The following is a 17,185-nucleotide window of genomic DNA, read 5'->3' on the forward strand; positions in this document are numbered from 1 at the left end:
CGACTGGAAGCCGATGGCTTTATTCGCAGCATGAAATTTTCGCAAGTTGCATCTAACATTCAATGCATACTAGTGTAGACGAGATCTTCAGCGTGCATTTTAATTTCACGAAACTCGGCTCTTGCGAAATTAAAATGCACGCGAACATTCCTCATTTTACAGCGGGCTGACATTGACAGGATCATGCTGTGCTGCACTCTAGGTGTATCCACTTACTTATTTATTTTTTTTTTTTAAGGGAAGATAAACCCCAAGAGCAATGTGGATTGAGTGAAAGCAGCAACATTAGTAGAACACATCAGTGAAAGTTTGAAGAAAATCGGACAATCGATGCAAAAGTTATGAATTTTTAAAGTTTTGGTGTTGGAACCGCTGTATGAGGAGACTACTAGAGGTTATGACGTATGAGTGGACAACAATACCAAGAAAATATAAAGAAAATTCTACAAAAATCCATTTTTCATGAAAATTACAAATTCCATCAACTTGATATTGACATATGTTAAGGGTAGCAATTATTCCCCCTGCTTTCTGAAAGAGGTTGGTCCATTGCTCTTTCATGATTCTAGAAAAGTGATTTTTTGTTGAATTTCCCTTATATTTTCTTTGTATTGTTGTCCACTCCTACGTCATATCCTCTAGTAGTCTCCTCATCCAGCGGTTCCAACAACAAAACTTTAAAAATTCATAACTTTTGCATCGATTGCCCGATTTTCCTCAAACTTTCACTGATGTGTTCTACTAATGTTGCTGCTTTCACTCAATCCACACTGCTCTTGGGGTTTATCTTCCCTTTAAGTTTACAGCACAGTATACCAATGTACTCTTGGTTCTACAGTTTACAGTTATACTCTGCTGAATAGGGTTTCCACAGGGTGAGATCATCTTAGAAAGATTCTCATGAAAAAACAATTGATATATACTGTGAGGAAAAAAAAAAATAAACAACACAGCACATAGACTTTGAAATAGTAATTAGAGGTCTATAGGCCCCCTACATAAATTCTTCAAATGACCAAGTGGGTGCATGAATGTCACGTCAGAATACAGACTGAATAGTGACAGTTTCTTGAACAAGACCCCCCCCCCAGCCAATTTGTACTTCAGCATCTCAAAGTTTCATACACTGCCACTGTAAATGCCATCTTCCTTCTCTTCCACCAGGCTTAACTTTCACTCGCATGCAGTATTTGTTTACACATCATAACCTTCTAAGTCTACACTACCCAAGGAAACAAGATTTTATGTACCAACCTAAACACTGTAATATCAAAATCTTATGGTGTAATTGTAGGCCTGCACAATTTAGCATTGGCAACTCAGAAACAAATTTGCAGGGTTTAAACTATGACCTTCAGCAAATCAATCATCCAATAGTATCACATGTCTCATGAAATAATCTTGTGTGATTGGTCGAAGCTGTTTAGAAAAAAAAATGAAAACAAAGATTGATGATGATTGTATCAAGGAACATAGCGCATAAATGTGTCATGTGATCTATCCCATGAACCCCACTGAGAGGGCGTTCCATCATCGACAGGAAAAGATTTTTATCCCATACAAGCAACACTGATTAATGTCCAAGTTCGTTCAATTTAACACAAGTTTGTGAGTGTAGTTTATCAGCACCTGACTATTGCATCAATGACATTTATATGACTCCATGAGGATGGCTGGCATGATCAACTACTGTACTATAAAGCTATGCCATATTTTAAGGGAGTCTAATTTTTCATATATGGTCATTTTCAAACGTGAGTGACACGACAATCTGAGAGTTAGAAGGGCACATATCTTCCCACCTGGAGGTTATGAATGGATCATGACTACCATTTTAGGTTCAGTGTAGGACTGGCATGTACCATTACCAGTTGGATTTGAATTCTCCAATTAACAAGTAAATTATGATTAAAAAACGATGCGTGAGTGACACGACAAATTTCGGACATGGGTTTCTGACCATTAACGGTTACAGCTGGATTCGTGCCAAAGTAGTGCTCCAAGAGAACCATGAGTACTAGTGCATGTACATCAATAGTGTACCTATCTAACATATATAGTCACAATCAATCCCTCCATCTCTGTTGTAAATGGTTCACCCTTACGTGCCGTGAGTGACACAACATCCAAAACGTGAGTGACACGACAAGTACAAAAATTCCACAATTATCTCAACAATGTAACTTTTTTTGGCATTATGTTCATGGTAACTCTGCACTAATAAACAATTTCTATTCTAATGAAAACTAATGCACACATTGTAAGACTTCAACAAATGTTCAGTACGTAATTTTGCACTATGAAGGATTTGTTTTACTTTATTTCTTCGACACAATCCTTTCTAGGATGAGAAAAGTCTGTTTAGAAAAAATGGTTTGTTTGCTTCCACATCGGCTTGAAGCTACTAAAAGTGTTTAGTTGTTGTTTTTTCTTGTTGTTGGTTCATTGTGGGAGAAGGACTACTGCTGTGACTTCATTCTGTTCTAAGAATGGCTCTCCTTTGCTGCACTCAAAGCAATTTTGATGGATTCTTGTCTTTTCAGAAATGTCATACTCCTAGCACTAGCCTCTTAACAGATCACTTAGTAAAGTCTGACCACAGTAATCACTTTTCTGGATTGCTAAAAAAATCAAGACAATAGACTGCATGGCACATGAATGTCTTTGCTTGTTCAGTACAAAATGATTTCTAAAAGTACAAAACACTTGATTCTTTTGCAAAGTAATAGTAATTCAGGACGTAAATGTTGCTATGATACAACATTATATTTCTACAAACCAAAATACAGTTGCTAGAAGGAACAAACTGTAGATTCTGGGGAAGGGGTACATGTATTTCCAGTCACATTCCTTTTCAATCCACATTATTTGAATGATGAAACATAAAATTATCATGTAAATAACTGGATTGAATAGTAAATTGATAATGTCTTTTGTATGCCCCAAACACAACTTGCATAGAGTGTCATGTTTGAGCACATCTCTCTTATCTGACAAAATGTGTCGAGATGGCTACCAGTCATGACATGGTCAGATATTCACAATCTGAGTTGGAATGTGTTTCACAGACAAGTCAGACAGCAACTGACCATAACAGGGATGTTTCTGTTTCTCTTCTCAAACAATGTTTCAACTCACAATCTTGCCAACACAGTGTAATCGCTCAGCATGATATGCTGTTGCTGTTACATACAGAGTTGTAGGTTACAGCAATTGCCTAAGAGTTTCATGGTAAAAATATGTAGATCTACAAGCTTGTATAGAAGATCGTAATGGATGCAGAAGATTGGTCAAAACCTTGTTGAACAGTGCACTTATTGCTGATGAAATTTAGTCCCACATCAATGTTTAATAAATTATGCAAGGGCTCGGGCATTCATTATGACAGATATCAATATTGCAGTGTAGAATCCAAACTATCATTACTCTCAATCATAACTTTACCTTTAAATACTTTTTCTACAAATGTGTAATGTCTGCAGCATGGCGATGTAATGTCCATAGCACTTTTTTTAAATTGAATTATGCAGGTTTTTAAAGAACTGTGTGGATGTGTTGTATGATATCACATTTTAGCTTTGCATTTGAATTTAGAACAAAATTTGACCAAAACACTGTTTTTCTACCAAAACTTGTATGTCAAAAATAGGATAGACAAGGCACTTTGAAAGGGGTTGAAATTTGAATATTTTTATATATTATATATATATTATAATATTTTATCAGATACCAAGGAGGATTAATCAGCTGAAAGTCATTTTATAGTGAAAATTTCCACTTTAGAAGATTAACCTTGTACATGCAAATTTTGCCAAATATGAATATTTTCAGCAAAAGACACACTATTTCAATAGCTGAAAAATGCTGTTTTTTTTCCCAAATTGAACCAAAAATTGTTATATCGGTTTGCTATGACCCTTCCTAAATACTATCCACTGTGAAACAAAGTTGTTTCTGGATATTTGATCATCATTTTTGTTTTTTGTTCTTGGGATTTTTTTTTTATTTTTTTTATTTTTTTTTTTTTTTTTTGGGGGGGGGGAATGCCCACATGTAAAAGATATGGTGCCGATTTCAAACACAAACACACTGTAACATGCAGATGAACTCATCATAACCAGACTATTCCTGTTGCAATGGGCAAATTGGAAAAGAAATAGGAAAAGCTACAGGAGGCCTACTCTTACCAGGGATGACATTTGATTATATTCATAGTTTCCATTTAGTATAATGTTTTAATGATTAGTCTCTGTCCTTATTTGTGTACAATACGATATCGTGAGTGACACGACATATCGTGAGTGACACGACATTGTGAGTGACACGACAGAACTTTGACTGTAGATTCTGGCTTTACATATTACAAATTGGACAAAGTTACTACACATGAAATAAGGTATGGTGAAACTGTATTTGGTCCTGTATTGGGGTAATTTGATTTTCAAAATACACAGCTCTAGAAAAATTTTGAAGTTTAAAACGTGAGTGACACGACAACCATTTTTGAAAACTTTGAGGCCCTCATTTGTTCTGAAAATGATTTCTGAGAATATGTAATGCTATTCAGGGGATAAATACAATACTAAGGTTTTATCTTATCAACAAATACTCTTCAAATACAAATATTTTATCATGATTTGTAGTATGTGAATTTTAATGCAAAAATACACATTTCATGACATTAAATTACCCAAATACTAAATTTGCTGTATTACAAGATATAATAAATTATTTTACGTAATCTTTATGGAAGAATATGGTCTAAGATATCTAGTTTGAAAAAATATTGAAGCCTAATGATTTCTTCCAAGTTTTAATTTTCACCCTCATGTCCACTTTTGTTTGAAAATGGCCATATCGGGACTTCCCAACAATTTTGCAAGTGGTCAAATTTGTGATCGTAGAGTATACATAGTAGCAAAGGGGGGAGGAACGCATCGAATGTTGCATTCACATCACAATCAGAATTGATATTTTTGCATGTTTTTAAATTTGCAGGTAGCACCCAACTTATTAATTTGCAAATTTAAACCCCCATAAAATATATGGCACATTATATAGCAATACATAAAAGTGGCTTTTCTTTATTCTTAAATTTCATATTAAGCCATCAATATACAGGAGATAGACTTATAGACATTCACACCTTCTTATCACCTTTTACAATCGACTGTGTTGAAATATGTGATGGACGCTTTCAATTGTGTCAGTAAAGAAATTTTGCGTAATCTCGTGTGCGGCTGGGCATCGTCCCCTGTATTGGAGATCATGGTCGCATCCGGGGAAAAGTGTATAAAGCAACACAGTAATACTACATGTGCACAGGTAATTCGTCAGAGCTGTGTAAATCTTACACTCAGCAGACACACATTAAGAGTGTCTTCATCCGACCAAAGTTTTAAAATAGCGCACTATTTGGCGTTCAGAAAATTAGCCCAACATCAAATTAACCTGTTATTTGTACAATGAAGATGCAAACAGCATATGGCTGATATGCTATTTGATCAGGAAAATCTTATAACAAATCTTGGTCAAGTTTGTGAAATAGTCTGTTAATTTGTGAATTAGCATGCTATTTGGGTTGCATCTCCATCAACCCAAAATTTTCTCTATCTGATCATTCACACCATCCACTGAGACCACAGAACTCTATGTATTAAAGTTCTGTGGCTGAGCGAGCCGAGTGATGATGCAAAATATGCATGTATGCGTCAACTTTCAGCTAATTTCCAAGGCGGGCTGTTTTCGAGCTGATAAACACATACATCCATAATATTGGGCTATTTTCCCAAACTGCAACATAGCCTGTTAGTTTGAACTTTGCTCTGATGAAGACATAAGACATGCTCACTAAGTTACAATAGCTACCTAGCCACTACCACAGAGGCCGAGGAAGGAGGAGACCGGAGACAGGAGACCAAAGAGTTTTTATGGCACAGCTCAGGACTGTGTAGCATGACACCTGCAGCTCTACACCTGATCCATCATGATAATGGAAAGTCACTCTCTTATCATCTTATCACATGACCTTGGCATATCATCTTTATCTATTCCCCTTTCCCCTTGGCTCTATTATTGTCTCCTCAACATGTATGTAAACAGTGTAAGGTTATGGGTGCATGATGTACTAAGGAAGAAGGTGATGTCATCAAACATCCATGGAGAAGTACCAGTATTTGTTCAACTCCTATATGTATGAGGTTGAACCTGTAATACAGCTAATGTATGCCAATGCTCTTTATAGAGACCAGAGGGGTGTTTCAGAAAGCTGTTCTTAAAGTTACGAATGACTTAAAGGGATTGTATAGTTTTGGTTGAGACCTAATTTCAGGTTTCTAACATTTTTTGGTGAGATAATGAGAAACCTCTTATGAAATATGAAAGAGCATGTAATTCTATGAGGAATCCAACATTTCTTTGATGAAAATTGGTTTTGAAATGGCTAAGATATCAATAAAAGGGCAATTCTAAAAAAGTGTGGGACCCACACCTTATTACGATCGCTTTGTTTTACTTTGTTTTTGGATGTTTCAGTCATTCCAAACCCGATTTTCATCAAATAAACTTTGAATTCTTCTTAAAATGGTACGCTCTGTACTATATCCTACAAAAGTGTTTTCTTGGTATCTCGCAAAAAGTTAAAATGTGCTATACTTATCAGAATTTCAATAATTCAGCACAAGAACTGATCACCAGTGGGTCATACGTAACTTGAAGAACAGCTTTATGACCTCCCCGGTCGTATGAGGATGCTGTGTTCTGGGAAGGTTGGCCTGATTGAATATTGATCGTTGGCAAGGTACACAAACATTTGAAATACTTCAACTAGTGTATGAGAATTGCCCGCCAGCAAAATATTTGCACTACAAATCAGCAATGTTAAACCCCAGTCGAAATTCTTCAGCTGCGTATACATAAAGCTCTATATTTGACAGTGTACACGATTCATTACGGGGATTCCCGAATACACTGTATATCCCAAGTGGGGTTGGCCTTCCTACTACATGGTGTCTCTACACTACTGGGCCGAAGAAACAAAAACCCAGCATTAGTGCTTCAAAATAGTTCTAAAATGTGAGTTAGGGATAGAAACAGCCAAGATGTAAAAATTTGAACCAGTATAATTGATGTTTAGTATTGTTAAATACACAAAATGTGAACAATAGTTATAATAAAAATGTTTCCAGACTAAACCGTCTATATTTACAGTTTGATAAGAAAAATGCTGATATCTCCTTTATATTTTAGGCTTTATTGAAAAAGTTTTACATGTATATGGTAGGATGTTTTGTGATACAATAGACCTACACATACTGTATGCATCAAATGTGATAACATTTTTTTAAATCACTGCTCCCAGAGGTAAACAGGACCTTTAACCCGTTTAAGTCTAGCCCCGAGTATACTCGGGAAGGTGTCTATGGGAAATGTGTCTTATAGCAAAATCAAATCATCCTCAATGGGTTTCAATGGTGCACTTGTAGGCTGCTATCATGATCAATCTGAATAAAGACCTGTTTCAAACAATGAAACACACATACACACATACACACACACACACACACACACATACACACAAACACTTGTCTTCCACTTGCTCTGCATGGTCAAATGCATTCAATGTGAACACAATACAGTCGATGTTAAATTCAAATGTACTCTGAGAAAAATGCACAGACTCTGACGTATACACGGTTAATAATTACATATTGACATAAATTCTACTTTCAATATCAAGGCCTTGGATTAAATTAGTGAACATACATGTATCTGAGCAGGCAGTTCTGATCTTGATGTCTTGAAATGGAAAATCTCATCCGGTATGAAAAAGCATGGACCATCATCAGAAAAAAAAAAGCCAACAAAACTTTAAATAGGAATGATGCTCTTCAAAAGCTATGATGTATCAACACAGACAAGTAATGTGGTGACCATGTATTGTTATGGAAAATGAATTCCATTACATTTTGACCTTGTACAGCTAGACATAAAAACACTTTGGCCCGAATTCATGAAGGTGGTACAAATGAAACCATGGTTTAAACCATGGACAAAAACCATGGAGCGCCAAATGTCGCAAAGAATATTTCGTTATGAAATTGGTCATTTCATCAACAAAATGACTGTTTCATTAATGAAATGTTCATTTAGTTACAAAATGTTGTCATTCCGTTACAAAATACTCATTTCATCGACGAAATGACTGATTTCTTAACAAAATATTCCATGCGACACTTGGCACTCCATGGTTTTTGTCCATGGTTTAAACCATGGTTTCATTTGTACCACCTTCGTGAATTCGGGCCTTTATGACTTGTTCGAAAGAAGATATTGGCCTAGCATATAATTTTGTTAAAACTCTACCTGAACATGGAAATATTTTATTTGCATCTTCCACAAGGCCATCTGAAAAGCAACTTTTATCTGTACTGCAACCTCAATGTGAGTGTGTGTGTATGAGTATGTGTGAAAATGGGGGGTGGTGGTGGCGGTTTGAAGATCGGGAGCACTGCACTTGGCGTAGTGGATAAGACTCCTGACTCCCACTCGGAGGACCCGGGTTTCATTCCCGTCCAGTGCTTATGTCCTTGGACAAGATGTTTTTACCTATCATGTCCCTCACAACCCAGGTGTATAAATGAGTACCTGGCAACGCTAGGGTAATAATAATGGCAGGGCCTTCTGGTACACAGTTGTAGAGCAGTGGCAACACTAAAAAGGCAACCCTGGATGAAGAATGCCTTATTAAAATTATCATTATTACTAATTATAAATAGAAAGAGAGTCATTCCAGCTTGACGTTTTGACTGACATGTTAAACACACACTTGCGCCATGTACACTAACATTTAATTAAATTAATTGTCACCACACAACAGCCATGCAAAGTTAACCAATTTGACCTTGGGCTACTAGAAGACACCTTCCGCAATTTGAGAAATGCAGCATGGCGCACTTCGCGTAATTGCATCGCGTTTGGGTAGGGCATTTCCTAGTTCAGTAAGTGGTGTGTCCAATTTGTCTGTAGAACATACTATGATGTCCAGATGCACAGAAGTCACTCATACCATACCCACAGCAAGTACAGCACTAGTATCTTTTCCTCAGCACACCCCTGACATTTGTATAGATCTATCACACAGGAACACTTTGTACATGAACACTCATATTTTTCCTTTCTCTCAAATGATTGTAGAATCTGATACCTGTACACATCAAAGTGATAATTCGGTATTCTATCTATACAACCAATATCAGAAAGATTCTTTGAATTTTTCAAATACATGTAGTGCATTTCTGATCACAAGCCATTCACATATTTGGGGACCAATACAGGCATGTTGCTAAAGTTTGAGATCACAAAAATGTGATGAAAATGTGCTTTTGGTTAATACTTAGCACGGTACAACTATCCGTCTATTTTCATGGTCGGACATCTGGGTAATCAATGTGGTAATGAGGTGATTACATCATCTTTAACTTCTTCTTTTTTTTTCTGTCTTTCTTGTATCTTGCAAAGTTAAATAACACAATGTACAAATGAAAACACAAAGCAATCTACGCTACAAACAACCTGAATATCAGATACAAATAATTTAAAGAGATAATAAAATATGCTACTACGTATGATACCTAAACCAAATAACACACACACACACACACATGTACACGTTAGACTACACACACACTCACACATGTCTTCAACATGGCATACATGTATGTGGTTGCTACTTTACATCAGTTTCACGCAGAAAATGTATGTAAAATTAATCGCCTTTCCATTATTACAGTAGGTGATAAGCTATCAGCGTATCACCTATTGTTTTTGTTTTTGTTTGTTTGGTTGGGGTTTTTTTTTACTTCGATTTTGATGAAACCTACACGGGTGTACACCAGTAGTATTATGAGATAATGGTGTTGAGCTTGGGTTTGATTTTGTAATACAAAACCATTATCCGTTCACATCATTCACATCATACTCTGGCTCACGCTTCATATTTTGGATTTTGATTATTAAGCGTCACGAAATTTCTGCCCCAGGAATTGTCAAAAAAAAAAAAGAAGTTCTGTTCCGTCCATTTGCAAGACTACTCTATGTTTAAGAAACATCCTCAGTGGAAAAAAAAAAAAAATGAGTGCCGTTGTAACGCCCCCACCCCTCTTTGCATCTGAGCACTGCCAGAGAATATCTAGATGTGTCAACATTCACTGGATTCAACTGGCATCAGAGGTCCTGGTAATGTCAATATTTGAAAATGGCATGTAGGAAGGCAGGGTACAGATGGAGCATTTACAACGGTATTATGTCCGCCAGGTCCAGTGTCGTAGTTTTGTGCACTGAATGCATGTATTAAAGCCCATCCTAGAAAGCCCAGAGCTGTGAAGCATCTCTCTCCCCTCTCTCTCTCTCTCTCTCTATCTCCCTCTCTCTCTCTCCTTCTTCTTCTCCTCCTTCTCTCACTCTCTCTTTCTCTATCTTTCTCTCCACACAGAATGAGAAGATGATGACAGACGATGCTAGATACAGATCTCCCTCCATCACTACCAGTACTACATCACTACACAGACATAAATCATAGTCATCACCAAGTTTGGGGTGTACAAATCATTGCAGCAGAGGCACAGAGGCTCATTCATTCTAAAGTGATACTTCTTTTTCACTCATAAATGTATATCCTTATATATGTATATCCTAAAAAATTTTTTCAAAACTCACGCTCCAGATTTACTGACGATAGGTTGGAGAAGTTTGTGCATTCTTACATCATCCCATGTCTGACAGCACCTACATGTACTGTGCACAATACTGGTTAGGATCCTAGCTCTCTTTACTAATAAGTTTTCTGGGACTAAATTGAAACAGATGATGGTAGCACACTAATCTGCAGGTCTACATACACTGTCTGTTAGTAATTTTGAGGAAAAAATAGCAGAAAAAATGAAGTTGAGCTGAATGGGTGGGGGGGGAGCCACAAAGCAACTACTAAAAACTTGTGATAGGGCAAGGTCACAATATATTGACAAATCCCCCCCCCCCCCAAAGCGAGTCATCTTTAGAATCGTACATGTACATATGTACAATGTACATGACCTTCACATTAATGGTATAATCCCCCCTACTTGGTACAGCTATCACGCAGGTTATAATTTTGTTGTTGTTGTTTTGTTTGTTTGTTTGTTTTTCTTGAAGCTATCAGACTCTGGCCAGTCAAAGCAGTAATAAATTATCATGACAATGCAGTATTTCTGTAAACACAGAGCATGTTACATCACAATGTTGACCTGTGTATCAACTGTCTCTGTGGGACACTAACTGACAATTCTAGACAAAGTGTATACAGATAGGAAGTCGGTTTTGCATTGCAGATCATTTTAGTCATGTAATGCACTTGTCAATGTAATGACGCACCCCACTACCCGCGGACATGGGTGCGTCATGGTCATTTTTTGACTGACCACACGGGGTTTTTGACGGACACCACAGTCACTTTTTTGACGGACAAAACGCTGCAAGTGACGAACACCACAGTCACTATTTTGACGGACAACACGTTGAAAGTGACGCACACCTCGGTCACTTTTTTGATGGACATCCTCGGTACATTTGACGCACCCCTGAAAATACTGAAACGATTTTTGCATACGTTTTATTCAAGCAATTTCATTTTCTTTTGGTTCGTAAACATAATTTGTAAAAGTTTCGGCAAGTTTCCCTTACCCTGGCCCTGTAAGCACCGTACCGTCATTCACCGTACATCACGCTGCTGCATGCTACGATATTCCGTACATAATGTATTCTGTGCATGCAATCCATACATGACAATCACATGTGTGCAGATGCGCTGTGTGTGCGTGGCCATTGCTAGTCCGGTGGATGCATACTGCAGCGCAGGTACACACCACGCCACGGCATTCCCGCGAGTATACACAGCCCAGTCGCTGTACGTAGAGATTCACACAGCGTACTAACAGCGTCGCGCGTCTCGTCGGGCTAATCCCGCGAGCAGAAAATGGCATGCGGCAGGCAGTTTCTTTCACTGCCGCTTCTTTTACTGTCAAAAATTCGCCTTTGTCACCACAGGACATTATTTAGGCGCACATCATATTGGAATATAAACGAACTTTCTTCGATAGCAATGTGTGTTGGTGTTGCATCGCAATAATGTGCAACAGGCATTAAGTGTTCAACAGTAAGGTTGAAATTGTTACATCGCTAAACAGTCCCTGGTTTGAGATTGAGTATACGTGTGATTTCATGAGTTTGTTGGATAGAAAATGTGAGGAGAAAGGGTGGCTTTTAAATTATTTGCTTGCCAGATTCTGGCAAGCATTTTTCCCTCTTATTCCAAAACGCTTCCTGACTTTGATTTTCACTTGCCGCGGGAAAACGCTCACTGTAGTTTCACTCGCGGTACGTGTATACGGTACTGGTAGCGTGCAAAAATGCGTGCAGTTTTCCATAGCCAAGTGACGCACCCCTCGGTTCAGAATAATGCGTGTTATTTTCCATAGCCAAGTGACGTACCATGACGCACCCCTCGGTCAAAAATTTGACCGACAATGATGGGATTTTGACGCACCCCTCGGTCAAAAATTTAACGGACAAAGCTGGTAAAATGACGAACACGTGGGTCACAAATTTGACGGACCAAACGAGGAAATGACGCACCCATGTCCGGGGGTAGTGGGGTGAGTCATTACATTGACAAGTGCATAAATTCAAAAGCTCTCTCCTACAATGTATCATTCAAGAGGAGGCAGTAAAACATCCATGGACCACTTGGCAAACAAACAACTTTAATTTGATAGCTGCACAACCTGGTATGCTACAGGGGGCTGGAAGATATTGAGTTCCCATTCATTGAGCTGGGTAATCTACTTTTTCTTAAATCTACAGCTGCTTGCTGACTGCAGAGCATGACAGCACTAATTTGCATATCCATCTCATTAGCTCATTCACTACAATGCTTTCACCTCCTTCTATTCATGTCTGTGGAGGAGACCATCGTTCCACTGAAAGAACCCACATTGTCTCACAAGGATCGCTCCTTGAATGAGACATCCAGTGCTGGCATTCACAAACAACAGACCCACACAACAGTCATGGTTCCTTCGGCAGCATTCTTCCATTCCACAGGACTGGTTCAATGGCCCACAGGTAATCAGTGTAATGACCAAAAGATCCATTTCGCCCCTAACAAGGTTAAAGCCGCTGGCAGAGATGAAAAATGAAACTATGCTCAGCGCTCTGCACCAGCACCCAAAGCCTCGGAGAAGAAACACTGCCACCATGGGGTTGGCGGTGAATGCCGACCAATTTAAGTCCACACCCAACAATTTCACGGAGTCACTCAAATAGAGCCTACTCACATTGCTGAGAGTGAGAAGTGCTGTAGGGTGAAATGGAAGCAAATAGAATAGCTGTGCTTTCAGTCTGAAAGAACAATGTAAGCAGGGCTGAGGAAGTGGGTACCTGCAGTAAACTAATGTTTAAGTCACATTTAGAAGAATGTTGTGCATGATGCATTTACCATTTGCTGGTACTTGGTAAACCAAGGTAAGATAAGTGCACCTAGTCAGATCAAACCTTTAACTCGGCATGACAAACTTTAATGATTCATTCATAAAATGGCACCAAGCAGCACTAATGTGACGAAGGATCCTATGACATCCCTTTGTCGACCATGCCCTTGGCATTTTATAACAAACAATACTGCAAGCATGCTCTTCTTAAAAGAGCATGATCTACTATTCTGATGAGTACGAGTATTTGGACTGAAAGTGCGTATGTATTTAGCAAAACAAACAAATGAAAATTAGAGTAGAGCTGGATTATTATTTGGAATGCCATGGCCCTTGGAATCTCGGTTAGTCATTTTACAGGATGATTAATGTTTGTTCAGTTTTTCTCTTTATTTTGATATTTGTTTTACATTGTTATTTTTATCAAAAGAATGAAATGCATAGCATCCAAAGTTTTAGAGGCAAAGACTTCCAGGGGCGGATCTAGCTTTTTATAAAGGGGGGGGGGGTTGGGGGCGGTATGCGAGGGAGCGTAGCGACCGAGCCTGAGCGAGCGAGGGGGGGGGGGAGGGTGTGGGAGGGGGGTTTTTCCCCTCCCACAGTAGGGAGAATTTTTGAAAATCTGTGTGTGAAAATGGCATTTTCTTGCATCTACAACACCACTATTTTTGGTATAGAGGTCATTGCCATAAATAGAAAAAAATAAAATTACAAGTTTTAAAAAAAAGATAAGATAAAAAAAAATGGTCCCCGGATTTTTTTTTTTTTTTTTTTTGGGGGGGGGGGGTTGCAACCCCCCCAACCCCCCTCTAGATCCGCTTCTGACTTCACCTACAATACATCGTATTTTGATGTCATGCTTCAGTGGTATTTTCTCAGAAAGTGGTAACTAATGGCTGCCAGCAACTGCTCATTCAAAGGTAAAATTTTAAACACAGATCACAAAAGCTGGATTTGTAAATAGTGCGGGTTTTTCACTCAATATGTCTGTTGGCCCAAGAAAGCCATCAAGCAATAGCAAATCTACTCGATTTCTATTCAAGTAGACAGGAGACTGGTGCAAGAGTCTCTGAGCTCTGCACTGAATGTGAATATGGATTACCGGTATACAAAATCCTAATGAATCAGAGCATACATTGTATTTCGGCAACAAACGTCAAAGTTCACAACTCAAATAATACATATGTACTTTTAGCACTTTTGCTGCTGCCTTCTGTAGCATGCATATCAAAAAAGGCCTTACAGCATATAGAATGATCTAAAAAAAAAATACTGGAGGTATTTAACTAGCTGAGGGGCTTTCAAACTTAATACTGCACATATTCTGGTCAATGGAGATTATAGGGAGAATGTCTGAGATTCCAAGCAGTTCCAGCAAATATTTTAGCTCAATGGTTCAAGAGGGAAATACAATGTACTTCAAAAATTGCCTACTCAGATGTACACTTGTACTTCCATAGCTTCCACATGGTAGAATGCAACAGACAGTGATAACAAGCCAACACATCTATTTGACAATCAATTACCCAGCGATATTCAGCACCATGAAAACTTCATTAAAAAATACAAAAACTTGGCTAGTTGTGGGAAATCATACGAAATTAATGGCCATGTTCTTTCATTGGCTGAGAGCCATTTTGCACTTGCCCGTTTTCTTTACAAGCAATCAGTCACAACTTATCATACAACACAGCTTTGCTCAAGGGGCTGCTGGGATATCCCAGTTGAGCTTGCCTGAAGCTAGGCAGGCATCTCAATTGTCAGGAAATTGTCGGGAAGTCCCAATTCACCAAAAAATAGATTTGCTAGATATATGACATATATAATGACAAAAAAAAACATTTTTATCTGCCATCTGAAGAAAAAAATAATCAGAAGATTCTAGTCCAAACACAGTTCAGATTTTTAGTAACATTTACAGTTTGCAGTACTCTTCTTATTGAATGACTTGAAAATGTATCTGACCAGATGGGCTTTGATATGATGACGGAATGTGAATGCAGGCAGGTTCTTGAATGACCTGCATTTCATCCTTTTGATTTGCACATGTAATGGTAATCTAACAACGACTGTAGTCACTGTATTAAAGGGGCATTCCGGACGATTTTCATAATTTCACATCATGTAGTACATAATTCAACAGCTCCATGTATAGATTCGTGGAATTTATTGTGGTCCTAGAGCAGAGAAACCAATAAATTGAAAATCTTACACAAATTACACTGAACAGTGCTGATGACATCAGAGCCTCATATATTTCGGAAATGTAGCAGTGTAATTCCATTACAATACTGCTTGCTCAACAAGTTCACCTGTGAAAAATCTATGCATGCCTTCTTCTTTTGTTCTGCTACCTTGAGCCCCAACTCATGCATTCTTATGGTGAGGCTGTCATGTCATCATCCTTGTTCATTGCAATTCGTTTTAGATTTTTAAAACATTCTCATTCCTTATCCAAATCACTATAAATTCTGAAACTGTGTACCTGGTACTCAGTTTGACTAATTATAGTTGTTTAAATGTAAAAGTCTGAAAATCATCCGGAGGTACCCTTTAAAATTCTGATGCCTACTGGTGCAGCACTTGGTATAAATAGAGTGCATGAATTTGGCAAAAAAAAATATCAAATTTCCATCCACTCATAGCTACAACTTTATGTATAGAGATTATGCAGTCATGCAGATCTAAGGAGTGCAATACAACAGCAGAGGAAGGAACTACATTGTAGATATTACCAAGAAGTCCTTGAACTATCCAAACTGGGAAACTAATGAGGAATTTATCGCAATGACAAATCATGCACAGGATCCTGGTACATCACAGCAACAAAACAGTTATATCTGTCTTGATATCCACAGTTATCAGTCACCACTCTGGGCCCAAATGGTCAATCACTGATGGTCAATCATTGATGGTCACTCACTGTATAGTGGGCAATCTCATCAAGCTTCCAGGATGAGTACTGATAGTGACTAGCTGCACTACATAAGCTACAGTACGTACATAATGCAACATGAAGGCTATTTCACGGGCATGATACTGACATTTTATATTCATACCTGTAAGCAAACTCATCATTACATATGATGTATTACCAGGAATGGGAAAGTGAATCTTATGAAATTAAAGTACTAAAGATAATACTCAACTAGAGGAAAAAATGAAAGCGTGAGCAACAAAAAGACTCACCAAAAAAGTTTTTTTTTTTTTTTTTTTTTTTTTTTTAAATGTATACCAGTATTAGGTATACAGTATGCATTGAATACAAACACTATCAGTTTTGTAGTCTCTTTCCACTTCCCTGTTGCAGTCTTACCTCTCTATGACATCTTGCCCTAGTCTTCACCTCAGCCACCAGTAAACCCACAATGGTTGTGTTGATAGCAGCAGCCAACGAAAAGAATCGTTTGTCGTTGGTGATGTCTTTGTACCAGAAGTCTGGGTATCTGTGGACAAATATTAATACAATTTAAAACAATTTACAATGTACCTATCATAGCAGACACAAAACAATAATCCTTTTGCAGCTCTTAATATACAAAATACATACAGGTATGATCTGTAAACCGATTTTTGCTAGAACATTTTCTCTGGTCAAATATCATATCAATCTATGAAATCGGACAAGCACATATTAATGCATTATCACAACACCAGCTTAA

At 38.0% G+C, this 17,185-nt stretch overlaps 1 protein-coding gene across 1 annotated transcript in view; it reads right to left on the minus strand.

Annotated features, from left to right (window-relative positions):
* LOC140231562 (uncharacterized) overlaps positions 1-17,185 on the minus strand; it is a 45,691-nt gene that overhangs the window by 12,413 nt on the left and 16,093 nt on the right. The window contains exon 3 of the mRNA XM_072311700.1: positions 16,840-16,969. Coding sequence (XP_072167801.1) covers positions 16,840-16,969 — 130 coding nt within the window. The remainder of the gene's footprint in view (positions 1-16,839; positions 16,970-17,185) is intronic.

Source organism: Diadema setosum, chromosome 8, assembly GCF_964275005.1.
Source record: "Diadema setosum chromosome 8, eeDiaSeto1, whole genome shotgun sequence".
Lineage (NCBI taxonomy): Eukaryota > Metazoa > Echinodermata > Echinoidea > Diadematoida > Diadematidae > Diadema > Diadema setosum.